The sequence below is a fragment of the Drosophila rhopaloa genome, unplaced genomic scaffold, assembly GCF_018152115.1.
Source record: "Drosophila rhopaloa isolate 14029-0021.01 unplaced genomic scaffold, ASM1815211v1 contig_3, whole genome shotgun sequence".
Lineage (NCBI taxonomy): Eukaryota > Metazoa > Arthropoda > Insecta > Diptera > Drosophilidae > Drosophila > Drosophila rhopaloa.
Window position 1 is genome coordinate 12,230,992 of NW_025335123.1, and position 27,411 is coordinate 12,258,402.

General features: G+C 40.6%; 2 protein-coding genes and 2 non-coding genes across 10 annotated transcripts; 2 read left to right on the plus strand and 2 right to left on the minus strand.

Moving 5' to 3' along the window:
• The first annotated feature begins 429 nt into the window (after window positions 1-429).
• On the plus strand, window positions 430-15,811 carry LOC108051143 (phospholipid-transporting ATPase ABCA3). Of its 7 annotated transcripts, none has more exons than XM_044460902.1 (14): window positions 430-494; window positions 1,488-1,712; window positions 7,447-7,731; window positions 8,091-8,156; window positions 9,178-9,772; window positions 9,840-11,264; window positions 11,323-11,659; window positions 11,725-12,095; window positions 12,158-13,007; window positions 13,252-13,402; window positions 13,463-13,639; window positions 13,819-14,592; window positions 14,655-14,843; window positions 15,229-15,811. In XM_044460902.1, exons 3-14 carry the CDS (start codon window positions 7,520-7,522, stop codon window positions 15,281-15,283), a joined length of 5,202 nt encoding a protein of 1,733 aa, XP_044316837.1. In that variant the 5' UTR covers window positions 430-494; window positions 1,488-1,712; window positions 7,447-7,519; the 3' UTR covers window positions 15,284-15,811. The 7 variants fall into 7 exon arrangements, 6 of the variants coding, with proteins under 6 accessions (XP_044316837.1, XP_044316836.1, XP_044316835.1 ...); XM_044460901.1 differs by lacking the exon at window positions 430-494 and adding an exon at window positions 530-809; XM_044460900.1 differs by lacking the exon at window positions 430-494 and adding an exon at window positions 530-744.
• Trnay-gua lies at window positions 2,440-2,555 on the minus strand. Its single transcript has 2 exons — window positions 2,519-2,555; window positions 2,440-2,475 (listed from the first exon to the last, which is right to left on the minus strand). It is a non-coding gene; the product is annotated as a tRNA-Tyr (tRNA).
• On the plus strand, window positions 2,713-2,807 carry Trnay-gua. Its single transcript has 2 exons — window positions 2,713-2,749; window positions 2,772-2,807. It is a non-coding gene; the product is annotated as a tRNA-Tyr (tRNA).
• Window positions 15,812-15,921: 110 nt separating the features above from the next.
• On the minus strand, window positions 15,922-25,142 carry LOC108051149 (phospholipid-transporting ATPase ABCA3). The gene is made up of 10 exons (XM_017133137.1): window positions 24,244-25,142; window positions 24,029-24,172; window positions 22,110-23,402; window positions 21,662-22,032; window positions 20,893-21,345; window positions 18,325-18,665; window positions 17,547-17,870; window positions 16,999-17,338; window positions 16,174-16,923; window positions 15,922-16,102 (listed from the first exon to the last, which is right to left on the minus strand). Exons 1-10 carry the CDS (start codon window positions 25,114-25,116, stop codon window positions 15,922-15,924), a joined length of 5,070 nt encoding a protein of 1,689 aa, XP_016988626.1. The 5' UTR covers window positions 25,117-25,142.
• Window positions 25,143-27,411: the final 2,269 nt, after the last annotated feature.

A 27,411-nucleotide genomic window follows, 5' to 3' on the forward strand; every position in this document is an offset into this window, starting at 1 on the left:
TCTTTATTTAAAGTTATTTTTCCGCGCGCCCAACATTAATCGATAGACGATTAATCGCTGCTCATATTTGTAGCGTTAGAATTTTGCGCGCTCTCTTGCCTGCTGACGTAACAGTTATATCTCCTTCTTTTTCTTTCCGTCAGTACTGGGAACTTTCGACTAAAAAAAGGCTGATTTTGAGGCAGAAGTAGAAAATAAAATGATGAAATTTTTTACATTTCGTGACTACTATGGGTATAAATAATATTTAATTATTTTTTTCTCAGTTTTTCTCAAATTTTCAAAAATAAGTTGATTTATTTTCTCAACAAAATTTCCCGCTAGTTTCTATGTTTCCAATTATTTTGCTTGGCATTTCCCGCTAGCTGTAAGCAAGCTAGACGCTGACTTGCCAGCATTGATTCTCTCTTCCCTCTCTCATTGTTGTTATTGCGCCCGCCTTGCCGTTGTTTCTTTTCGATTCATTTTATTTGTCATCTCCGGCGGCGTTAGAAGTACTATTTTATTATATTGTGATTTTTTTCCCGTGTGTGTGTGTGTGGGGGCAACAGCTGTTTAGCCCCGAAAAAAAATCACTACAATTTCTTCGAAAAATAAAAACAAAAAAACAAATGAAAGTGCGCACTTTGATGAATGGCTCGAATAAACTATGAACTTTTGGACACTCAATGACGCAGCGAGTGATAAAAACTAATAACAGCATTATCCATATATAAGTTGTTTATATATATGCCGTCGGTTCTCGTACGTAATATTCTTTAGACAGCCGCACTGTGGGCGAAATCGGAGTTATCGGCGTAGATTTGCCGGTTCGTTGATGCGGGCGGTTGCCCTTGAACCATGAAAGTTTTTCCGAGTATTTCCGCTCACAATGCACACACACATGCATCGTTTTCGCGAGGCGCCAAAATTGTCTGTATAACGGTGAATACATACATTTTCCCGGGCGTAAAGTGTTGCATGCGCATCTGCAAGTGATGCAGTTTCATTTACAGTTAGAGGGCATTGGTGTTGAACTTTGACCGTTACTTCCAGGGCTGAGCGATCTTGAGAAACTGCTTTAGATATTTCATAACACAAATCAAATTACAGATTTATTTTTATGAGAAAAACTTTTATAGTCTCTTTCAAAACATCTTGGTGTCATTATTTTTAAAATCACATACAATTTTTTTGTTATATACCAATCTTAAAAGATTCAAAAGATTTCTATCCCAGAGATTCAAATTTAAATCACTTATAATATAGAAAAAACTGTCAGGTAGAGTAGACATTTCATAACACAAACATCCTTCAATCTGCCTAAAAAAGTACAATTTATGGATCTTCCATGAAATACTTGGTTTGAAATATTTTTTGATACAATTAAATGATATAAAATAGCCTGATAACCAAGAAAAAACTTAAACTTAAAAGGCTTAAAAAATAATTGTTTGAAAAATAGTAGCCCTGTTATTACATTTCTATATACTACATTCTTATCGCAGTGTCAGTGCATATAAACTCGCAGAAAAGGCATCGCTTTAGCATAAATAATTAATGGCAATTCCCGCAAATCGATTGATTGCCAAGCTATTATGCAGTAATGCCCATCGCCGACCAAGGCGCGATCTAATTTATATCATTAAGTGGAACCACACTTAATCGCACGAACAACTATACAAGATAAACAGAATTACAATTTCAATTATTGTCAGCAAAACGTGCAAAGGGTAAGTGCAAAAATAATTGAGTATTATCTAATTTTCTAGGGGCAGATTGGCTGGTTGAAAGTAATTAATAACATGACTCACAATCATATCGGAAAATGTACTACATATATTGGCAATTTGCTAAAAATAACATGATAACTCTCTTTATTACAAGATGGTACAGCAGTATCTTGTCAAAACATTGAGATTGCAAAGTTTTTGTGTGACTCATATGATAACAAGAGGTACTCTCAGTTTAAAGATCTAGGGCCTGTTTTTTCTTATTACCTAAAAATAAAGATGAGAAAAATATATAGTTCCATTTGTTATAAATATTGCTTTAAAACACTTGGGATTTGTATGGTGGCGTGAAGTGGGTGTACTGAATACATGATAATGACACTATCAGCACTGCAACCTACTTACTACGAGAAATACTAAATTGGTCGATAGATTGTCCAATCAGTTGGCGATAGTGTAGTATAGTGTTCCTCCTTTATGCGCGTCACGTGTCTGAATACCAGGCGCTATAAACGACACCCGATGATTCATCACAGTTCACAAGTTAGTCAGCAGGTTGAGGTCCTCGTGATGAATGGAGGTGTTATTGCTTTCGGTACATTCTAAGAAAGAATCCATATCAGATTTTTCGCATTGTGTTCCTATCGGGGGGTTCGTGTCTACATAAATATTTTATCGCTTTGAAGAATTTATAGTTTTCTTAAATAAGTTTATGCAAAAAATGTAATCCTTCGAGCCGGATTTGAACCAGCGACCTATGGATCTCTGCTTGGTTTTATTGTTGCATTTATTATGCAGCTCATCATCTACAGTCCACCGCTCTACCAACTGAGCTATCGAAGGTTGTGTCATCGTCTTCGCACCCGACATTGTTTAATTTAAAATTTCTATATACTATATGCTATATGCATCATATAGCTTACCTTTCACTTTTGTTAGTTCGTGTGGCTTCGCTTTTCGTAGCTCTTGTTTATCTGTTCAATCGCAGCCCCCAATGCCCCCTTCGATAGCTCAGTTGGTAGAGCGGTGGACTGTAGATGGTAATTGGAAACAGCAGAGATCCATAGGTCGCTGGTTCAAATCCGGCTCGAAGGAAGTTAATTTACATTTTTTTTTGTATTCTTACTTTCAAATATTTGGTGATACTCTAGTTTACGGTTCGCACCATCCAAAACGCGAATAATTTTCAAAAATGTATGGGAACACACCCAAATAAATAAATAAATTTTTCGGAAAATACGGACGATATTTTACTTAATTTAACTACAAAACTTTCTAATTTGAATGGTAAATATTTCGCGAAATTTGGGTATGTGTTTTTGAATAAAAAATCAACATACTGGGAAATAAGATAATTTATTGATAATCTTTGGTCAATCTATCCAATTTCTATATGGTTGTATATTCATTATTTGATGGCGAATTAAAAGAAATGTTGATTAATTTTATGGCGTTTTAAAATTAGTATTTTATTCGATGCCGATATATTGCCTTGGACTAACTCTAGTAACGCAGTATGCCATGATTCGATTTAAAATTCCTGTCAAAAGTTATAGGGCCTGCCACATTCAGTGTTTTGCCGAAAGCCTTTTGTACATGTCAAAGAAAATAAAATTAATCTAGAAAGATTTTGGGCTCAGCATTACTTCATTACTGCAAAATGGAATCGCGTCAATCCCGCAGCCGTTCTCCCATTGAAACAATAGACTTGTGCACGCCTGAGTCATCGCCGAAGGCATCGCCGAAGTCATCGCCGGAGTCATCGCTGGAGTCATTGCTGGAGTCATCGCTGGAGTCATCGCTCCTTTGGGACATTTTCAGCGATTTTAAGTTAGTGGAGGAACCCAAATCCTACGAGTGTCCAGTATGCCTGGAGCTAGCCTTTCATCGGAAGCCAGCTGCAACCAGTTGTGGACACGTCTTCTGCAACGACTGCATTTCAACTGCCCTTCGCGATAGACCGAAGTGCCCAGTATGCAACAAAGAGTTAGGTGACAAGAAATTGATTCGCCTGCACCTTTAATTTATGTCATATTAAATTATGTTACATCCAATGAAAGCTGTCATTATATTAAAAATGAATTAATTTATTTTTTTGAATTTAATTTTTAAAGATTTTTTATCGCCCAGACGAAAGTAAAACGTGTTTGCACTCTGGAGCTGGTAATATAAATTAAACGCGGCGATATAAATCGCCGATGTCATAGTTACCGTTAAAATGGTCATACGATAAGGTCTCTGCGAAGAACAGGTGTCCGTATAAAGAACATTTACCAGCAAATTTTCGGAGAATATTGCCAAAAAGTGGTTCTGTCTAATCGGAATAATCAAGGCCAAACTCCTTCACCGTGGCATGTCCACTCAAGATTCGCATAATGCCGACATGCAATTAACCCTAACTAACCTGAATCATTCAACTACTCCAGTGACGAGTGTAAATCACAAAAGTGATCAAATTTGATAAGGAAGTTACCCATAGATAATAATAAGAGCCACGCGTCTCGTATGATTCAACTCTGGGTGTGGATCAATGAAACTGAACTTTGAATACTAGAAATGTGTTAGAATTACTCACAAAATTGAAAGAATAAGAAAACTAAATCTTATTTAAACCTTTTATTCAATTGTTGTTTTCAGAGATATTAATATGCAAATACTAATTCTTAAATTATAATAATTATATAATTTATAAATGAGGCAAACCAATAATGCAATAATATTGCAATAATATTAATGTGGTTGTTTTCTAAGATGAATTGTTTGTAAACATATTTAGGTAATTATTGCTATTTTTATTACAAATTAGAGTGTCCTTCCAATCTTACATAACGATTATATAAAACGATATCAATATCAAAAGCGATATCAACTTAAAAGCAATTACCTTTATTAGAAAGCTCTAAAAGCGAGTACATTTTTGAATGAACTAATGTTTATCAAAGTGGCCATTGGCAACGGTTAATAATAAATAGTTTAGCTTTTGGTTTTTGTTAAAAGCCTAATGGGTCTTCTTTTGGGAATATTTGTATAATGTAATATATGTTTATAAACCATTCTTTATATGTTTTAAGCGGGAAATTAAATAGAGCCATTGAACATCAATTGAACAATATTAACAGTAATGACATGAAATACCAGGCACTCTATGACTAATATGTCAACTCCCAATAGTGGGTCTGTATGGGTACCCAGACATCCCTGCACCGATAAAGCCGAAAACTGAACGCGGACACGGGTACATGTGTCTGCTTGTACCGAGAGCGAGAGGGCTTATCATTTCTTGGCCAGGCCAAAACAATAAATGCTATTAGCTTTATTGGAGCTGCGCTAGATTGGGTTCTATTGATAAATAAGGAATATTGCCCAGCGTTGCGACTCAGTTGGAAATAGTCCGCCCGTCGAAACGGTCGAGTGTCCGCCGGAGTTCGCGAGTTTACCGAGTATCCGTATTCAAGTTCACACCGACTCATTTTTTTTTTTTATTTATTCTTGTGCCGTGGTGTGACACTTTTTGTTTGGCTAAGCTTCGGGTAAGTGCCAGTGCTTGGCAGGTGGAAATGCCACGCCCATTGTCTACTGCCCCCGCCCTCCGATTATCATATCGGTAGTACAGCTGTCGCTGACGCTCTCTGGATTTATGTCGTTTATCTCTGTTTTTTCCTGTTCTACACGGGTTTGTGCGTTGGTGCTTCTACTGACGGATATATGGGTGCTTCGCTATAGTCATTACCGGAATAACTTGGACTTTCCCGACAACCAAACCCAATCGGTGCAAAAAAAAAACCATATAACAATAATATTAGTTTTCTCCAAAAATATGTAATTCATCATTAAAAACTGAATGGAAACTATATGGATTGAATTTGAGACTTTATAAAGCAAAATAAATAGTTGTTCTGTTTAGTATGATTCACAGAAAAAAGTATAGGTATATGTATGTATGGTACAGCTATTCATTTTGTCAATCAAAAGTGTAGCAAAAAAACAATATAAAACTGGTTATCGAAGCCTGGTATATAAATATAAAGATAGCAATGCAATCTTACAATATTGATGTAAATGACGTATTATCGTTGAACATTTTTTTGTTTGTGTTATATTCAAATTCACATGAAAAACCCTGACTTAAAATATAAAAAAGTAAAAATAAAAAAGCTAATAATAATAATAACAATGGCTATTTATAATATTAAATCTATTAAACTAACACATATTTCCCACAGTCATGGGCGAACTTCTTCGGAAGCATTTTCGCTTATCGGATTTTAAACTTTATTTTTTGCGAATCATCCTTAGATCAGCAACTTTTTCCCATTGACGGCTAGACACTAAATGTAGAACCAGTTGTCGGGTTTAGTGTTATAATGGTTCCCATTGTAGTTGCATAATTGTTCCTGTGCGAGTGTTATGTTCCCTGAGAACAAACGAAGACAACTTTTGGAATTAACCCTCGTTATATTTAGACACATAAAGTATCAGGCCATGCTAAGATTAAAATACCAGACGATTTAAGTGCATTCGATAATGAATTCTAAAATCTAAGCAATAAATGCTTCAATTAAATTTTCGCTTATAGGCAACTTTAAGGGAACGAAGGTTATCAGGGGTTTTCCAATACTTAAACAAGTCAGAAATAAAGAAACTATATAAAATGAAAGTATAAAAGATTATTTGAGATGTTTTGAAAATAATCTTAGTATTTAACATTTCTTTTATGTGACACTAGTCGGTTTATTATAGTAGAAGTAACTGTTTATAGATGTTCAAACATACATTTTTAGATTACTTTGGAAATATTTCATTTATTTAGGTAATTATGGTAATTTTTGATACACATCATAAAAATGTTATAGACTTTGTAAACTGATAAGTTTGTTTATAAGGGCGTAGCGAAAAACAACCGTAACGATGGTGTTACAAGAGCTATGATTTATTTACCTTGGTCAATGTTTTTTTATTATGCTTTGTGCAAGCCTTATCAATCTAACATAACCGACGATGATTAGATAATTGGACACACTTCATAGATCGATAGTCGCACTTGACATTGCACATTGGATTGTTGTTTGTTGACTTGGATGATTTCCACTCGTGCACGGGGTCAGTTAACTTCTATAAGTAATACGTATTTCCGTATAAATATAAATGTTACATTTTAAACATGATAACAAGTTGTTTTTTCAGGATAAACTTAAAATAAATTAATATCAGGTGCCTAGATTGGCGTTCTTGAATAAACCTTTAAAATGTAGTATACATTTTAAAACGGTATATATAGCGTTCAATTTTATGGGCTTTAAAATCACAGCGTGAAAATAATTAAAATGTATATGGGAAATTGTTTTTTGTGTCTTTTAATTCAAAACATTTTTGAAATTTTTTTTTACAAATACAATATTAATTTATACTTTTAAAACTACGGACCCTCTCCTTGGCACATATTCTTCGGTATTGGTTTACCTTCACTTTTACTTTACTTTTGCTGTGAAAAGGATTAACTTCAACAAAGCTTATGAATAACTGAACATAGCAATCGAGGTCAATAAAAGTCAATGTAATGTTGACTATTTGACTATTTGTTTGACTATTCTTTCTATTTTTATATGTAAACACATATGTTTTTCGCAGAAAGTAAAAAGTAAATGATTTGTATTTGTATTGTAATTTGTTCTTGAATATTTTCTCTTTTACAAATATTATTGAAAATTTTAAATTATATTTTTGTTTATTGCAGATACAAATTTTAACCGATTTAAATGTCGATGTAGTATACAAAAGTTAATAAGCCAATCGAACAAAGCTGCAAAATGGCAAAGGTCACGAACTGGGACAAGTTTGTGCTGCTACTGTGGAAGAACTGGACTCTCCAATGGAACCACAAGTGGCAAATGGTCATTGAGCTGGTGCTGCCGGCGATATTCTCCCTGCTCTTGGTCCTGGTCCGTACCCTGGTCGATACGGAGCAGAAGGGTGACAGGACGTATAATGCACTGCCCCTAACAGATCTCAGTCTGTTGCAGTAAGTTTTTAGCTTGATCTCGATACCTGTGCTTTTTGTCCCAGCATTTTACTTTTGTTACCGCATTGTTTCCATTTTTTAAATCTATTTGTTGCTTTCGTTTATTGAATTTATGCTATGCTAGAGACAATTATTACAATTCCTACTTTCTTAGCTCTTTATATTTTATTTTGCTACTATTTTATTTGCTTAAAAAATGTTATTGGTTTTTCTTTCAAAATACTGTATTATTGAACGCGCAAATATTATCCTATCTTTTATTGCTACCACTATGCAGTTTTTCCTAATCACCCTTTAGATTTTCGAAAATCCAATATATGTAAATGTTTTTTGTCTTGTTCTGGCCACAACACCTGAAGACATTCGTTGCATAGATCGTCCTACCTTGGCAAGCTCATAGCGCTGATTGCACCCAACCGACGGAGGTAAACAAATCAAACAAACCCCAATAAAACAAAATAACAGCACACAATACAAAGTCTAACCAACTTAACAAAAGCTAAAACTAGAAAGCACCCTAGGGAAAATAATAGGTTAAAACAAGAGAGAACGCTATAGTCGGGTTCCCCGACTATCAGATACCCGTTACTCAGGTAAAGGGAGTGCGAGGGAGATGGAGATAGAAACTTTGATCACGCATAACTTTTTAACGAATGGTCCGACTTGAAAAAGTTCTTCTACATTTCGATATGTATTGATAAACACAATAAAACTGCATTTTTACTTTTCCGAAATATTTAAATTTTTAAAATCGTATATAAGCGATTGTGGGCGTTTAAGGGGGCGTGGCACCTTTTTGAAACAAACTTGCGCTGCGTAGGAACTCCTAGAATCTGCATGCAAAATGCCAATCTTCTAGCTTTTATAGTTTCCGAGATCTCAGCGTTCATACGGACAGACAGACGGACAGACAGACGGACAGACGGACAGACGGACAGACAGACGGACAGACGGACATGGCTATATCGACTCGGCTAGTGACCCTGATCAAGAATATATATACTTTATAGGGTCGGAAACGCTTCCTTCTAGCTGTTACATACTTTTGCACGAATACAATATACCCTTTTACTCTACGAGTAACGGGTATAACGACTAATCAAATTCTTAACATTCTGAATGTTTCATTTAAATAAAATTACATTTTAAGTCACAGAAACAGTGCACAAAAACATAATGTATCTGAATCAGCACAGTTGATGAGGAAAATTAAATAAAAAAAAAATACAAAATGTTAGAGAAGACTCAAATTAAGAATTTGGTAAACGGTTTATGGTTTAAATTGTTTCTCAATGGAAACTTTTATTTCCGAGAAATGCCTGCACTCCCATCGCACATTCCAATTAACCCATAATCAACTAATTCAATCATATGATTAACAGAAAATTGTATGTTAAATATACCATCTTAAGAGTCATATTAATACGTTGGATACCAAATTTGTAGGTCGCATACCGTCTTCACGAACTTCAAGCTGTGCTACTCGCCCGTAAATCCCGTGCTGAAGAACCTGGTGGAGGAGGCATGGCAGAGCCTCGGTATGAGCGTTATGAACGATACGATCTGGGGATCGGAGAATGCCAGCCAGCTGGCATTGGATACGGTCGGTCGGAGCGCCTTTGCCGGCATCCAGTTCGACGATGCCTGGGCCAATCTGAACGATACGAACGATCTTCCCGATGACTTTCACTTCGCACTGCGATTCCCATCGGAACTGCGAACGGCGACAATTGCGATAGCGAACACCTGGCTGACAATGCGTCTGTTTCCCACAATTGATCTCACGGGACCGCGAAACGAAGCGGATGATGATGGTGGCATACCGCCGGGATATTTGCGCGAGGGTTTCCTGCCCCTGCAACACAGCCTTTCCATGGCGTATATACGGCAAAAGACGGGCGAACAGGACCTGCCGACGGTGTGGATGCAACGTTATCCGTATCCCGCCTACATCTTCGATCCCCTGCTCGAGGGCATGTCGTCGATAATGTCGCTGATCATACTGCTGAGCTTCATCTATCCCTGCACGTACATCACCAAGGTAAGTGGGTATGCCGGGATTGTGGTTAATACACCTCCTCCACTCACGGCATTTCATTCACTTGCAGTACATCACCGCCGAGAAGGAGAAACAGCTGAAGGAGGTGATGAAGATCATGGGATTGAGCAATTGGTTGCACTGGACCGCTTGGTTTGTCAAGTCCTTCATCATGCTGACCATATCGGCCATACTGATTGCCATACTGGTCAAGATCAATTGGTCAGATGGGGTGGCCGTTCTCACATATGCCAACTTCAGTGCCCTGGTCTTCTTCCTGATCATATACATCACGGCGAGCATCTGTTTCTGCTTCATGATGGCCACCTTCTTCTCGAGAGCCAGCACGGCGGCCGCGGTTACGGGTTTGATTTGGTTCATCGCCTACATTCCGTACTCCTTTACGATTAACACGTACGACAGCCTGAGTCTGACCGCCAAGTTGGGCTGGAGTTTGATCTCGAACACGGCCATGGGCTTTGGCATCAAGCTGATCCTGGGCTTCGAGGGCACCGGCGAGGGTCTGCAGTGGAGCAACTTCTTCACGCCCGTCTCCGTGGATGACACATTGACCGTCGGCGCCGTGATGATCATGATGCTGGTATCCTGCTTTATTTGCATGACCATCTGTTTGTATGTGGAGCAGGTGATGCCGGGCAGCTTTGGCGTGCCGCGACCCTGGAACTTCCCATTCACCCGGGAGTTTTGGTGCGGCGAACGGGAGTACACGGGCGTGGAGGACATACCCAATGGCCAGGTTGAGCCACGGGATCCCAAAGCCTTCGAAGCCGAACCGGAGGGCAAGCACATCGGCTTGCAGATGAGACACCTGAAGAAGCGTTTTGGCGACAAGATGGTTGTGAAGGGCCTGTCCATGAACATGTTCGAGGATGAGATTACTGTCCTGCTGGGTCACAATGGAGCCGGCAAAACCACCACTATATCGATGCTGACGGGCATGTTCCCGCCAACGAGCGGCACGGCCATTATAAACGGCAGTGACATCCGCACCAATATCGAAGGAGCCCGCATGTCCCTGGGCATCTGTCCGCAACACAATGTCCTTTTCGATGAAATGAGTGTGTCGAATCACATACGATTCTTCAGCCGAATGAAGGGACTGAAGGGCAAGGCCGTCGAACAGGAGGTGGCCAAGTATCTGAAGATGATCGAGCTGGAGGACAAGGCAAATGTGGCCTCATCGAAACTGTCCGGCGGCATGAAGCGCAAACTCTCCGTTTGCTGTGCTCTCTGCGGTGATACAAAGGTCGTGCTGTGCGACGAGCCCAGTTCCGGAATGGATCCATCCGCAAGGCGGCAGCTATGGGATCTGCTGGAGCAGGAGAAGGTGGGACGCACCGTGCTGCTGACCACTCACTTTATGGACGAGGCCGATGTGCTGGGCGATCGGATTGCCATCATGTGCGACGGCGAACTCAAGTGCCATGGCACCTCCTTCTTCCTGAAGAAACAGTATGGATCGGGTTACCGATTGGTGAGTGCGCCGGTCATGCTTTTTTCGTACTTTTAGCTTACTTCTAAAACCCTTTAAGATATGTGTGAAGCGCGACAATTGCGAGACGAATGAGGTGACGGCCCTGCTGAACAAGTACATTCCGGGCTTGAAGCCCGAGTGCGATATTGGCGCGGAGCTGTCCTACCAATTGCCGGATAGTGCCTCTGCCAAGTTCGAGGAGATGTTCGGCCAGCTGGAGGATCAATCCGAGGAACTCCATCTTAATGGCTACGGCGTGGGCATCACTTCAATGGAGGAGGTGTTCATGAAGGTCGGCGCCGAAAAGGACATCACCGGCAACCTGAAGGACCAAAGCGAGATTATGAACGGTGGCAGCGGATTCCGTGGCGAAGATGACAGCGAATCCGTACAGTGTAAGCAGTGTTTGAACTCGATCTTGGATCTTAGATTCCCGATAAGCTCAATTAACTGTTTGCAGCCGACGGCATCTTCTCGGAGAATCGACGACTGCTCCAGGGAATGCAGCTGCTATCGAACCAATGGAAGGCCATGCTGCTCAAGAAGTTCCTCTATACGTGGCGCAACAAGTTGCTCCTGCTCATCCAGAACATTATGCCGGTGTTTTTCGTGGTGATCACCATCCTTATTATCGAGACACAGGGGACTTTCCGGGAGCTAAGTCCCATTACCATTTCGCTGAGTCAATATCCCACGGCAGTGACCGTTATCGACCGCTCTAAGGTGACAAACGGCACGCAAACCTCCGAGATAGCTAACCAATACGAGCAGTTGGCTCGCTCCTATGGCAGTAATTATGGTCTCGAACAAACAGGCTCTGATGGCTTTGAGGTAAGACTAACCTAGACCAATCCCCATTCAAACTCTTTTAACCAGATATTATTTGATTTAAGGATTACATCCTGAAACTGGGAAGGACTATCCAGGTGCGAATCAACTCGCGCTATTTGGTGGCCGCCACTATTGACGATTCCAATATCACTGCTTGGCTAAACAACCAGGCCTTGCACACTGCTCCCTTGACAGTCAACATGGTGCACAATGCCATTGCCACTCAGCTCGATCCAAACATTAAGATCCAGGTGACCAACGCACCGCTGCCGTACACCACCAGCACATTGCTCTCGCAGCTGAGCATGGGCACCAATCTGGGCACCCAGCTGGCATCCAATCTGTGCTTCTGCATGTGCTTCGTTAGCTCCATATATATCCTGTTTATGATCAAGGAGCGCGAGTCCAGAGCCAAATTGCTGCAGTTTGTGGGCGGCGTTAAAGTGTGGACCTTCTGGTTGTCTCAATTTATTTGTGATTTCGCCACCTACATTGTGACGGCTCTGATCGTTGTGATAACGATCGTCTGTTTCCAGGAGCCCGGGCTGTCCAGCTTCGGGGAACTGGGCAGATACTACCTGCTGCTGCTGCTCTTTGGATTCGCCGTGTTGCCATTCGTCTACATCATGTCGCTGTTCTTCAAGGAACCAGCCACTGGCTTTGCTCGGGTCTCCATTGTCAACATATTTTGCGGCATGGCCCTGTTCATTGTGATTGTGGTGATGTCTTCGGAATTGTTTGACACGAAGGATACGGCGAATATATTGGGTTGGATCTTCCGCATCTTTCCTCACTTTTCGCTGGCCATGAGTCTGAATAAGGTCTACACCAACACGGCCACGCGGAATGCGTGCGCCAAGGTCGGAGCAATACCACCCATCCTACTCTGCGAGTTGATTCCACAATGCTGCAGTGAGTATTCTAAGATATCTAATATTGATGACTAGTAATTATTCCAAAGCGAAATTTCGATACTGCTTCATTAAATTATACATATGGAAGCTTTCGTATGTTTTTAATTTAAAAGATATTAACGCCTTAAAAATGTTTGTAACCTGGTTGCTGTTTTTTGTTTATTATGATGTTTTTCTATTAATTCGGATCCATCCCTTGAGTTAACTTTATCATATAGCTGACTTATTTATATTATTTACAGACATCAAGCCTTTCTTTGCTTGGGAAGAACCCGGCGTTCTGCCCGAGGTTGTCTACATGTCCGTCACCGGCGTCGTTTTCTTCCTCATCATCATTGTGCTGGAGTTCAGACTAATAAATGAGCTGATGTTTAAGATCCGTCAAATGCTATCGTACGTTGTTGTGGCTTCGAAATTATGTTCATCTAACTTTGTGAATCTCTTATACAATAGTAAACCACCGCCGCCACCGGCCGAGGGCCAATTGGATGATGATGTGGTCAATGAACGGGAGCGCATTCTTCACATGACCTCCGATGAGCTGGCCGCTAAGAATCTAGTCCTGGATCGGGTCACCAAATACTACGGTCAATTCCTGGCCGTCAATCAGGTGTCGCTCTGCGTACAGGAGTAAGTAAAATACATATGTTGGATTTCATTTTTCTAACATGTGATCTGTTATCTAGCTTTACTTGTTTGTAATGATTTTTAAATTTGTAATGATTTAATCATTATCAATTTTAGCAATTAATTCTTAATTTTAAAGATTAACGCTAATCGTGGAACTCGTTTCCTTGTCTCTTCCTTAGAGTCGAATGCTTTGGGCTGCTGGGCGTGAACGGTGCCGGCAAGACGACCACGTTTAAGATGATGACCGGCGATGAGCGGATCAGCTCGGGAGCCGCTTACGTCCAAGGTCTGAGCCTGGAGTCGAACATGAACAGCATTTACAAGATGATCGGCTACTGTCCGCAGTTCGATGCACTTTTAGACGATCTGACGGGTCGCGAGGTGCTACGCATTTTCTGCATGCTACGCGGGGTCCAGGAGTCGCGGATTCGGCCATTATCCGAGGAGCTGGCCAAATCCTTTGGCTTCATGAAGCACATCGATAAGGAAACGCACGCCTATAGTGGTGGAAATAAGCGAAAATTGAGTACGGCCATTGCTGTGATCGGAAGTCCGTCCGTTATTTACCTAGATGAGCCTACAACGGGCATGGATCCGGCGGCCAGGCGGCAGTTGTGGAACATGGTTTGCCGCATTCGTGACTCTGGCAAATCCATTGTCCTCACATCACACAGCATGGAGGAGTGCGAGGCGCTGTGCACACGATTGGCCATTATGGTGAACGGTGAATTCAAGTGCATTGGCTCAACGCAGCACCTGAAGAACAAGTTCTCCAAGGGTCTGATCCTCAAGATCAAGGTGCGTCGCAATCTGGAGGCGTTGCGGCAGGCACGATTGAGTGGCGGCTTTGCGCGGAATCCAGATGAGCAGACGGTGCCAGCCCAAATGGTCCAGAAGGACATCGATGCCGTTAAGGAGTTTGTGGAGAACGAATATCCGCACTCCATTTTGCAGTGAGTTTTATTTATTAAGAGATTTGAAATTAATATTTTTAATCATATTATTTTTTCCATAGGGAGGAGTACCAGGGCATTTTGACGTTCTACATTCCATTGGCTGGGGTGAAATGGTCGCGCATCTTCGGCCTGATGGAAAGCAATCGCGACCAGCTGAATGTGGAGGACTACTCGGTCAGCCAGACAACGCTAGAGGAGATCTTCCTGGAGTTCGCCAAGTACCAGCGCGAGGATACGCGCGCCAATCAGTGAGCTAGCTCCCAAAAAGACCAAACACCCAGTTGCTAACACCACCTGGCTTTTAACGGGCTTCTCGCTTTCTGGCTTCATCTTCTCCTTGTCACAACATACCATCACACAAATGAACACTGTGACAGCACCGTCATCGTACTTCCATACACGACAGCACCCGAAGTAGTTCATCTGTTATTTTATGAATTTTATTTAACGATTTTATGTTTGTAGTTTTAGTTTACATCCTAACCCTAGTGCTAAACCCTTCGATCGATACAAGCTAACTCAGCTGCATGCGTATGCCACTAACATCCCACCACTCTGAATCCCGAGCTAATGTTAACCCTGTTATGTCTGTTCTTTCTCCTCCCTTCTGAAATGTTTCCAATCAATATCCAGCCGACTCTCCGAATTGAGGAAGCTGTGCAAGTGCCTGCTAGCTAATGAGTATTGAACCAACTACCTATGCGATCTGATCCGATCCGATCCTGATATGATCTTACCCACTCACAGCTAAAAATGTTGTAAACAAAAAACAACGCCGATGCCTGAACAGCTAACAAATAGTTTCTAAGGTCGACCTGACAATAGATAGCAGAAATCATGCCTTTTTTTATTGTGATCATCTAGCAAAATTTACACTATAACGAAGAGAGATCTATATATTGTATGTTTGCTATATATATATATATGTATAGTTATATCTGCTTGACATGCACGATAAGTTCCCATAATCTTTTAGTTTTGTTTTATTCCCCCAAGAAGTATTGACCGGACTGGTCCGGAAACTATTCCCAGCGCCTAAAGGAAACTTGTTGCATATAGAACTATGTGTATTAATTTCGATGTACTTAGACCGGCTAACCAAAGCGTTTAAATAAGTCAATTTAACTGTGGCACAAACTCTACGATACATATGAGAATTTACAAATTATGTTAAATGTATATTATACGATTGAATTAAATTTTATCTAAATGTAAACTCTTATTTTTTGGGCACAATATTTGGGAATAAAATAAGTTTAACACAACACCAAAAGAACTGTAAACAAAAGAAACTAAACAAAGTATTACTTAATAGGACTATACTACTCATGGATTGTCCTGATATTGATCAATGCTATAGATCTGGAACCCTGTGCGCATATTGCGCGTGATGAAATAGTCCTCGATGTTCATTTCGAAGGCATCTTTGCGCAGTGTAAGAAATATCTCCGAAAAGGTGGTGGTGCCCAAGGGCATTTGAAAAACCATCGAGTCTTCCCTTTCGGCCCTGAAAAATGAAACATCATCCTTGTTGGCCTGGTTGTTTGCTCACCCAATATCTATATATGATAAACTCACTTGAGCGTGGCGTCGGGGAACTTGATCTCCATGAAGGCGCTGAACTTCTTGTTCGGCGACATGGGAAAGTGATTGATGAGGTTCCAGGTGGTTCGTGACATGCTGACATTTGGATTGACCTTGCGCTTGAACCGAACCTCCAGCTGATAACCGTTCCTGTAGTTCTCGTTCTGGGCTTCCACAGATCCCAGCATCCAAAGCTGGCCCTCCAGTAGGTGCGGTGTCCGCGTGCACAGTCGCTCGGCGTCCAGACTGGTCAGTGTGGTGTACAGAAAACTGGAGCCCATCGCCTGCAGGGTGGAGGTCATCATCAGGATGATCCGTTTGCCAGTGGGATCCAGACCAGCCGGCACCCCGTCCACACAGATCAGATCCGGGGATCCCATTACGGCGTAGGCGAAGTACAATCGCCGGATCTGACCGGAGGTGCACATGCGGACCGATCGATTCCAGCATATGGTGAGTCCCAGCATCCGGAGCAGCGATTCCGACAACGCCCGGGCCATCCGGTGCTTGTGTCCCTGGAGCAGGGCGTGAATGTAGAGCAGCTCCCGGGGCGTGAACTCCGCCGGCAGGTTGTCCCGCTGCGGGCAGTAGCCCACCATTCGGTAGCACTTCAGCCGGTGGCGCTGCACCGAGTAGCCCATGATCCAGATCTGTCCACTCTTCAGCTTCGCCTCGCTCACCAGCAGCTTCAGCAGCGTCGTCTTGCCGGAGTTGTTCAACCCAGTGATGCTCACGCAATCCGCCCTAGGTAAATATGTATATAACATTTTTAAGATCATTGGAAGCTGATGAATTCGCGTTTTCTCAATGAGTACTTACTTTGCCACAGTGAAGTCCAGGCCCTTAAGCACTGTAGTGCGGCGATACTTGGTGACAATGCCAATCCCGACGGCGGCGTGTTCACTGCGCTCCTTCTCCGATAGATTACTGGCCCGGTGGAGTTCAGCGACGATGGTTGTATTCAGGGTGTTGCCGGGGAATAGTTCATCCCGATTATCCTCCGGCGGAATGACCGCCCTCGCAGCGCGGCAGTATCCAAATCCCACGATCGAGTAGTACTCCGTGAAAAACAGGAAAATACCCAATATAATACAAAGTGCCGTCATTATACTGAGTTCCTCGTAGATGCCCGTATGCGGAGTACTGTAGTCCGAACTAACTGTAAGTAACCATCGATTAGAGCATTGTCTTAAGCAAGAGAGTATCAAAAGAAAATATTTTCCAGTTTTAATATAATATTAAAAATTCATTAATATTTAAAAAGTCTTAATATTAATATTATTAAAATATTAAATCCCTATATTCAAAGAAAAAAAAAATTTTGGAAATATTTTCTTTCGAATGCACTTTATGGACTTAAGCTCAACTGCAGCAATTGGGGATACTCTTGCACTTGAAGATCTCGATGGAGGTGAAGTTCACTATGGGATCCGTGCAGATCAGCTTGTATTCATAGATCATGAAAAGCTTGCATATTATTAAGGCCACCGAATACATGGTCAAAAAGCTCGGCTCGAGATTCAAATTCTCGAAGCCAGTTCTATATATCTGTGAGAAGACGACAATGCCCATGCTGTTAATCCCGCACAGCCACATATATCCATAGCTCGGGTTCCTGCAGATGCTGGATATAAAGTAGGCGAGCAGGATCACCCAAAGTCCAGCAATTGTTAAAGTGATCAATAGGAAGACTATGGGTATTAATAAACATAAATAATGATGGAGATGGATTTTCTTATGTGATTTTTATACTGTGCTGTGATTATTACATAATCGGTGATTGTTTCACTATCTCTCTTTTTAAGTAATTGAAAAAAAAAATTGGTGAAAAATCAAAAAATAAAATAACTCATTTATTTATATTAATATTTTGTATTTAAAATAAAACTCATTAGTACTTCAAGGCATCTGTGTTAGATTTTTGAGCAATATTTTTTTAAACGATTTTTAATAAACGAAAGTTGGAAAATCAACAATTTAAAAATCATGTTACTACCATTTGCTATTCATTATTATTTTCTAGGTCTATTAAAAGTGATTTTTGTATTAAAAAAAATTAAAGTTGTTAATATGGCAGAAGCACTTAAACAAAATATACAATCCAGTGTAAAAATCAGCTAATGGCGTTTAAATAGGACAAATCACCGTATAGCATTACGTCGTGGTGGGGACTCTTGTAGATGGCCACCATTCCGACTACGCAGAGGCAGTAGATGAGCAGGAAGAAGACATCATATAGCGCCGTGAACGCCCAGTAGCTGCAAAATCTAGCTCCTGCCAAAAACTGCTGCTTTTTCATCAAACTGCCGCGTTCGTTAATCATATAGATCGCAAATGCCGGCCATATGAAGGTCAGTACGAAGCAAATGCTGAAGGCCAAGGCGCCACCAAAACTGTGGTTATTCGGTGGAAAGGTGTTGATGTTCGTCTGGAACGGCAGCGGCTGCAGGGTCACATCGATGGTGGCCTCCTCGTCAAACAAGTGCCTGCGATTTACATTAATCCAAGAAAGGTTAAGGATAATGCCAAGAGCTTATGGCCAAACAAATATAGAGTTTTGGCCATGGACAAAATCATACTTTATTTCCCATTTTTATTCCAAGCAAAGCTTCGGCAAGCCAAAGTTTATATACCCTTGCAGTTATTACAAAACGACTAAATTTTAATTTGTATGCCTATATTATTAAAAACAATGAAGCTTAAATTTGTTAAGTTATCGACTCTCGAATACCACTTTTAAGTCACTCTTTTACAGAAATAACTAAAATGAAAATGGGTCAAAAATTTGATCAACGTTAAATTGAAGAATTTGAATGCAGATATTTAGAGAATCGAATCACAAGTCTTTAGATGTATGCCACTTTGAAATCGGATTATATTTGGTAAAGTTATGGAATCTAGAAGTCCAATGGTGGGTCACCTTTGGACAACTCATCGGAAACTTGGAAATAACCAACATGAAAATGGGTCAAAAAGTCGGACAACGCTAAAATGAAAATTTTGAATGCAGATTTTTAGAGAACCCAACCACAAGTCTTTAGAGGTATGCCACTTTGAAATCGGATTATATTTGGTAAAGTTATGGAATCTAGAATTCCAATGGTGGGTAACCTTTGGACAACTCATCGGAAACTTGGAAATAACCAACATGAAAATGGGTCAAAAAGTAGGCCAACGCAAAAATGAAAATTTTGAATGCAGATATTTAGAGAATCCAACCACAAGTCTTTAGAGGTATGCCACTTTGAAATCGGATTATATTTGGTAAAGTTATGGAATCTAGAAGTCCAATTGTGGGTCACTTTTGGATAACTCATCGGAAACTTGGAAATAACCAACATGAAAATGGGTCAAAAAGTCGGCCAACGCTAAAATGAAAATTTTGAATGCAGATTTTTAGAGAATCCAACCACAAGTCTTTAGAGGTATGCCACTTTGAAATCGGATTATATTTGGTAAAGTTATGGAATCTAGAAGTCCAATTGTGGGTCACTTTTGGATAACTCATCGGAAACTTGGAAATAACCAACATGAAAATGGGTCAAAAAGTCGGCCAACGCTAAAATGAAAATTTTGAATGCAGATTTTTAGAGAATCCAACCACAAGTCTTAAGAGGTATGCCACTTTGAAATCGGATTATATTTGGTAAAGTTATGGAATCTAGAATTCCAATGGTGGGTCACCTTTGGACAACTCATCGGAAACTTGGAAATAACCAACATGAAAATGGGTCAAAAAGTCGGCCAACGCTAAAATGAAAATTTTGAATGCAGATTTTTAGAGAATCCAACCACAAGTCTTTAGAGGTATGCCACTTTGAAATCGGATTATATTTGGTAAAGTTATGGAATCTAGAATTCCAATGGTGGGTCACCTTTGGACAACTCATCGGAAACTTGGAAATAACCAACATGAAAATGGGTCAAAAAGTCGGCCAACGCTAAAATGAAAATTTTGAATGCAGATATTTAGAGAATCCAACCACAAGTCTTTAGAGGTATGCCACTTTGAAATCGGATTATATTTGGTAAAGTTATGGTTTCTCGAAGTCCAATTTTGGGTCACTTTTGGATAACTCATCGGAAACTTGGAAATAACCAACATGAAAATGGGTCAAAAAGTCGGCCAACGCTAAAATGAAAATTTTGAATGCAGATTTTTAGAGAATCCAACCACAAGTCTTAAGAGGTATGCCACTTTGAAATCGGATTATATTTGGTAAAGTTATGGAATCTAGAATTCCAATGGTGGGTCACCTTTGGACAACTCATCGGAAACTTGGAAATAACCAACATGAAAATGGGTCAAAAAGTCGGCCAACGCTAAAATGAAAATTTTGAATGCAGATTTTTAGAGAATCCAACCACAAGTCTTTAGAGGTATGCCACTTTGAAATCGGATTATATTTGGTAAAGTTATGGTTTCTCGAAGTCCAATTTTGGGTCAACGTTAAACAAGTCATCGAAAAATTAGAAATAACTAACATGAAAATGGGTCAAAAATTTGATCAACGTTAAATTGGTGGCAAGTTACGTGGAAGTTTAGGCTCATTAAAATATAAAAATGTGTTTATAGAACCAATCACAAACTTCTAAGGGTATGCCACTTTGTAATCAAATTGCAATGGGTGCATTACAAGTTATGGTGCAGTTTGTTTACCCTTTGAAGTAATTTGTTGAAGTGTGTGTACTTAATTAATTAAAAGAACCCACCTGGCCACCGCATTGTGGACGACATTTAAAGCATAAGGAGCCGAGTGCAGTGGTATGTTGTTGAACCAGGCGGTGACCACATTCTGGTCAAATGTGGCCCCGAAGATATAGCGAAAGTTGACGTTTTTGGTGAACTCGTTGTGCTGCAACAGGGCGTATCTGTTATGGCGGTTCCTCGTCAACATCGTCACATGGGCATCGTACCAATAGAGCAGTTCCGTGTAGTAGGCATGCATGTCCTTGACGTCCTCCTCCTCGGAGAAGAGCTCCACGAAGGCATCGACGGTGTGCAGCTGGCTGAGGTTAAAGGTCAGCGGCACCAGCTCGTAGTTCTTGCCGTAGATGAAAACGCTGGAAAAAGTGCATACCAGTCCCAGTGCAATGGCTATTATCTCGAATACCACAACGATCCAATGCCGGAAGCCAGCGATCCATCGCTTGTAGAACATGGCCCTGGCATTAGGTTATATATATATTAAAGCTAATAATAATATTAACCTGAATCGATTTATGGATTTTTTAATGGAATTCTTAAAAGTAGATTAAGCCAGCTTTTGCTTGCTAACCAGAATAATGGTTGGATACAATTATTTAACTATCGAACACTGTTAAAGTTAAATCATTTAATGATACTGTTGCTATCGTTCTGTTGAAAATATTGCGAAATTAATATAATCTTTATGATCAATATTATTAAATAATTAATGGAAAAATATCCCAATCAAAGAGCTATAATAATGTCAAATATGTATATATTATTTGTGCATACCTTGCATGTAATAGACCCAATTTCCAGCCCGTCCGGCGACCCTTTTCTTTGGCCTTCGCCAAATGGCCATAGTACTCTTCCAGCAGAACTTGGACATTCTCGTTCGACTGGAAATTGTCGTTCTCCTCGCATCCGAATCGCAGGAAGATCTCCTCCATCGAGGTGTCCCTTATCCGGAAACTGACCACTCCCAATCGCTGCATGTTCTGCTCCAGATCGTCGATCAGCATCGGGAACTGATCCTCGTACTTGTTCTCCAGCACGAATGTGACCTTGTATCCAATGTCCCGCTCGACACTCATGTTGGGCATGTAGCTATTCATCATGCCAAACAGCTCATCAATATTGCAGTTCTGCCCCTTCACGCAGGTCTATAGAAAGTAAAATAAATAACTATATATAGAACCTATTCGTACATTATTTTTGGAAAAAGCTATCAATTCCTCACCAATCGATAGCCATGTCCGTACATATTTTTCAAAAAGGGCTTCGTGCCGGTGCACTTGAGTTCTCCATTCGACATGATGGCCATCCGATCGGCAATACTTTCGGCCAGCGCCGGCGAATTGGAGACCAGGATAATGGTGCGCTTCGACTTCTCCTCGTTGATCAGATTCCAGACCAGCGACTGTGACTGCTTGTCCAGATCGGAGTGTATGTCGTCTATGAGGATTATGGGACTATTGCCCACGAAGGCACAACAAATGCTCAACAAGCACAAGTCGCGTCCGGTGAGATTGCGGATTCGTTTGTCTTTCACATTTTCTATTTGCAGGATATTGAGAAAATAGTTGGCCTGTCCATCGACCTCGATGGAATTATGCAGCCCCTTAACCCGGCAAATAAATCGCAAATAATCGAGGACGGTGAATCCGGTCAAGAACATTTCGGGCCCGAATGCGATGCCCAATTCCATGGAGGCCGCCTTCCTTTCGGTCTGTATATTAAAGGTTGAGATCATTACGGTGCCTCGATTGGGCTCTATCAAACCAGCTAAGATTTTCAGCAGTGTACTCTTGCCGCAGCCATTGTGACCCATCAAAACGGTGACCTCGTTCTCGTACACATTCCACGAAAAAAGATTCAATGCCGGCCGATCGTTGGTCCCAAAACGTTTGCAAAGCTTCTTGATCTTCAGTTTAAAGCGCCGATGTGAGGGTTCCACTTCATAGATTTTCGTGGAATTAACACCAACAGCCTGACCCTGATGTGTAAAACTATCCGCCCGATCCTGATAGGGATCCTCATGGACACTGGCAACCGGATTGGGTTTCTTCATTCTCTTTCCTGATCGGTCGATGCCGCGCCACGTGTCCACATACAATCCAATGGCACAGTCGACCAACGAGATCAGCATGAAGATCCAGGTGCTCGAGGACACTGTTATGGGACCGCCATGATAGTTCAGATTATAGCCAGAATCGGCCCAGGAAACATTAAATATGGATTCGCGCTCAATCAGACACTCGAATACCAGAGTCAGCACCACATTTGGCAGTACATAGCAAACGTATCGCAGGGGCAGAATATTCCGCTCCGGGTTATTCCACAGCATCAGCGTGGGCACATAGGACACCATCCACATAATCGTCGTCACACGAACCGCGTTTAGGGCGTTCCGGAAAAACGACGCAATCAGGATCGCAAAGGAAATTGAGGCGGAGTTGTAGCAGAACAGCACTAAAATCAGTATGTACCAGGGTGTCTGGGTCAGCACTCCGTGATCCTGGTCCCAGCGTGTCTAGAATGTGAAGAAAGTAAACATAAAAATAAGAATGTATTTCTTCCACTGGTTCACCAACAATCTCACAAACAACAAGAAAGGAAGCAAACTGTTCAAATGAGAAATAATCGATCAGAAATTTCATAATAAGTTGAGAACACAGATTTTTAGGGAATTGAACTACAATCATTTTGAGGTATACCACTTCGAAATCGGATGTCTGTTAGAAAAGTTATGGGCTTAGAAGTGCAGGTTTTGGGTGACTTTTCAGCAAAGCCATTTTTCGAAAATTTGGAAAGGGGTAACACTATAAAAATGATGAAAAATAGACCCAAAAATACAAACCAAGTTGAATAAAAAGATTTTTAAAGAATTAAACCACAATCATTTAGAAGTAAGCCACTTTGAAATCGAATGTATGTAAGAAAAGTTATGACCTGAAAAGTGCAGGTTTTGGGCCACTTTTCTGCAAAGCCATTTTTCGAAAATTAGCATTTAGGCATTTTTATGGTAGCATACATTCAACATTATTGTTATTACAAAAACTCAAAATCAATATCAACAGAGTACACGCTGATGCCAATCTATAGAATGTTAGTTTCCTTCCGATTGAGGGATCATGATTTTAAAATTAAATGACCTACCTTTAGAAGCATTGCGATAAGTAGCGAGCTTAGCATCATGTAGACCATACCCTTAATATACCAGCAAGCAAAGTGTATAAGATTGCTAATGTTCATATTGATCAGAAACTGGCGAACCTGCGTCTGCTTCTCATTTACCATCTGCTAAAGGAAATATTTAAATCAAAAATACAATAAGTTAAAATAGCTTTCAGGACTTTGGGTCCTTGGCTTACCCAAACGAATAGCTGGATGGGAAAAAGGAATCCGATGACGACCATGAAGGACATGCCGTAGTCGAGATTGAACATCAGGGGATCCTGATTGCGTCCGGTGACGGGGAAGCGTCTCAAATGGATAATTGGCAGGGACTTGTGGCTGGTCAGGGATAAAAAGGATTCGCTGACCGTCTTCTGGAGCCGAATGAAACCCTCTCGAACATAGCCCACGAATCCGCCCTCGTACGGCTGATTGAGCCGTATAAGGACGAAGGTGTGCGGATCCTCCTTGTACAGTGTCATCCAGTTGGCCATCAGGAAGTCACCGTCCAGCAGTCTCAACTCGCTGGGCAGGATGATCGTATAGTTGAGCATCGGCTGGAGACTGTCCTCGGACACCATGGTGCCCTCCTCGAATGGATAGTCCTCCTTGAACGGATGCTCACCGAAACAGAGGCCCGCAAACAGATTCTCCTCGACCATCGCCACTCGCAGCTTCTCGCAATCATCGAAACTCATCGTGGTCATCGGATCGATTTCCTCCTGCACCCTTTGCATCATTGTCTGAAAGACATTGAAGCGATTCGGTGCCCAGCCGATAATCAGATGCGGTGTAAACGGATTTCCCTTCACATTGAACTGATCGGCGAATCGTCGCGCCATCTGCAACTTCTCCACCATTTGCTCCCAGCTGCGGTCCAAATCGATCGGTTCGTACACCTTGTCGGATCGGTGATCCACCGGTATAAAGAATCGCATCATCACCGCCAAAAGGGTGAACAATGGGGGCAATGCCACCATGAGAATCAGCTCAAACGGACTGGCCAGCTGCAGCTTGTGGTTCTTCCAGTTCATCAGTAAAAACTTGCGGATATAGTCCCGAACCGTCATCGTTCTAGATTTTAGGGACAGGTTTCGGTTCCATAAATGTTACTTTTGCTTTCAATGCCCACAGGCTACTGCGATTCGCTTTATCTGTTAATAAATGTCAGCAGAGTACGCTAGATGTATTACCATTAAAAAGATTCCAATACATTAATATTCTCAATGTTGTTATCAAAAATTAATTTAATTTGCGGTTAAAACTAAAAATATTTTGTAAGAATTCAAAATTTTTAATTAGTATTAAGCTTAATTAAGCCCCTTTACGATGTGATACGTTTAAGGCATTAACAATCGTCATTACAACTAAAAGAAGTTCATGGTCTTATCCTATTTTGTTCGATTTATTTTCAGTCCTTTTCAGCGACTATTGTCATATCCGCTTTCGAGCAGTTTTATTTTTTGCCTTTCGGCTCCTTTTGCCGGTCATCTTTGCTTTATGTGCCCTCTAAAGTGTATACATACATTTAGTATAGGGCGATAGATATATCGTGTCGGTCGCATGTTGATTTTTGGCAACATGCAGGCGTATTTATTTATCCTTTGGCATAACATTTTTATTGCATTCTAAAGCAAACAAATGACAATAAAAGCTTTTTCGTATATGTATTTCTCCGAATGGAAAAGCGAGAGAGTGGGCATTAAAATGACACGAGAGTGGAACCCAAAAAAAAAAAAATAGTGCTCAAAAAAAATAGTTATAAAGTCCAGACGATTGCGGGGGAGGCGCAAAGTGAGCGATGACAGGATATTATCTAAAAAACTCAAAGTTCTTTTACTAAATCGTTACAGTTAAGACATATGTATTAGGATTCAATTTAAAGCATTTCAGTCTGGTTTCTGTAGTCTTCGTGGTAAGCTAAAATTGGGACATAAACAAACAAAATTTCATAAATTTTCCCAATTTTAAACTATTTTAAGCTTGAAATTAGGGCAAGAAAATGGGCCTTAAAATTGCTTTGATTTAAGAAAGATTGGATATTTATAATCAAGAGTTATTAAATGACACTTTACAATTACTGATTATTATTATAAAATAAAAGAAGTGGCTAATATATCATTTTACATATTAAAACGTTAATAGGTACAATTGAATATAATTTGAATTTTATAAAATTTTTAATTTTATTTTCCATTTTTTACCTCTTCAAAACAATTAAGTTTTAACTAGAGCATTCGAAGTTCGTGGGTTTTGGGAGCTAATTTTGTAGCGTTTCTCTTCGCGATTTTCGTGCTCGTTTCCATTTTCATTCGTGTCTTCGTCTATGCGCTTCACATTCAATTGCATTTATTGACCGAAGAAATATTTTATTACTTTACGCTTGGCAAATATTAGTTGCCCATCGTCAATGGCGGGAATATGCTTTTCTCTTTTTAGTCTTTTTTTGGGAGAGGGACTTACAGCAAAATGAAACGATGATGTTGTCCCTGTCCTGTCTTGGCTAATACATCCGGCCTGGTTTTAACCCCCTTTATCGCCCTTCACCCCTCTTCTTCACACTCTCTCACTTTGATTTCTTGGCAACGCTTTTTTTTACTCATCTCCCACACTTAAAGAAAGTAATGGTTTATAAGCACTGAAACCTTGAAAATATATTTGCCAGGGGTACTTCGTATTCGAAGCTATAAATATATAAGACCTAATGTGGCAACTAAGAAACCAAAGAATATTTTTCAATATTTAAAAAAAAACAGAAAAACTTTTAAAATGTTGTTTGAATTTACAGAGCGTCTAGCAAACCAACATAGGCTCATACACAAAAATTGGTTTTAAATGTTTAGATTATAGCTAATAAATTTGAAAAAGTCTTCTGGCTACTAATACTCAGCCCTTTGGAGTTCAAGGTTGCGTTGTTCGGTTTCTTTCAGTGTACATTTTTTCTGTTTTTTTAGGACTCGGCGAACTTTGGCAAATATTTTGGTCATAGCCGAGATTTGCGTGCCTTGCCAATGGTTTTGTTTGTTCTGCTGTGTCCAGTCATCTGCCCCTCCCTCCGCCCCTTTCCATCTTCCATCTTCCCTCTCCCTCCGCCCCCTTTCATCTTCCCTCTCTCTTACTCAGCAGCCGAATGTGGGTAATTCGGTCATGAATATGCGAACAATTTCAACCATTGTCCGAGAAGCATTTTTTGGGTGCGCATATTTGTCGCAAATGGACTACATTACAACATTACAGTTATCTTTTGATATGAGCTAGTGTGTTTATGTGTGTGTGGTACATAATATCTCATAGAGGACATTACGGCCCCAAAGTCTAAATAAAGAACGCCAGAAAAATATCCCATAAAATATGTGTAATTTAGG

Excerpts from the sequence above, each read along its gene's own strand:
- LOC108051149 (XM_017133137.1), bottom strand. The coding sequence starts at position 25,116 with ATGACGGTTCGGGACTATATCCGCAAGTTTTTACTGATGAACTGGAAG. Across the intron at positions 18,666-20,892 it reads GTCCACAATGCGGTGGCCAG|GCACTTGTTTGACGAGGAGG; the intron begins GTGGGTTCTTTT and ends TGTAAATCGCAG. Across the intron at positions 16,103-16,173 it reads TTCCCCGACGCCACGCTCAA|GGCCGAAAGGGAAGACTCGA; the intron begins GTGAGTTTATCA and ends TTCATTTTTCAG.
- LOC108051143 (XM_044460902.1), top strand. The coding sequence starts at position 7,520 with ATGGCAAAGGTCACGAACTGGGACAAGTTTGTGCTGCTACTGTGGAAG. Across the intron at positions 9,773-9,839 it reads CCTGCACGTACATCACCAAG|TACATCACCGCCGAGAAGGA; the intron begins GTAAGTGGGTAT and ends ATTCACTTGCAG. Across the intron at positions 13,640-13,818 it reads GTGTCGCTCTGCGTACAGGA|AGTCGAATGCTTTGGGCTGC; the intron begins GTAAGTAAAATA and ends TCTCTTCCTTAG.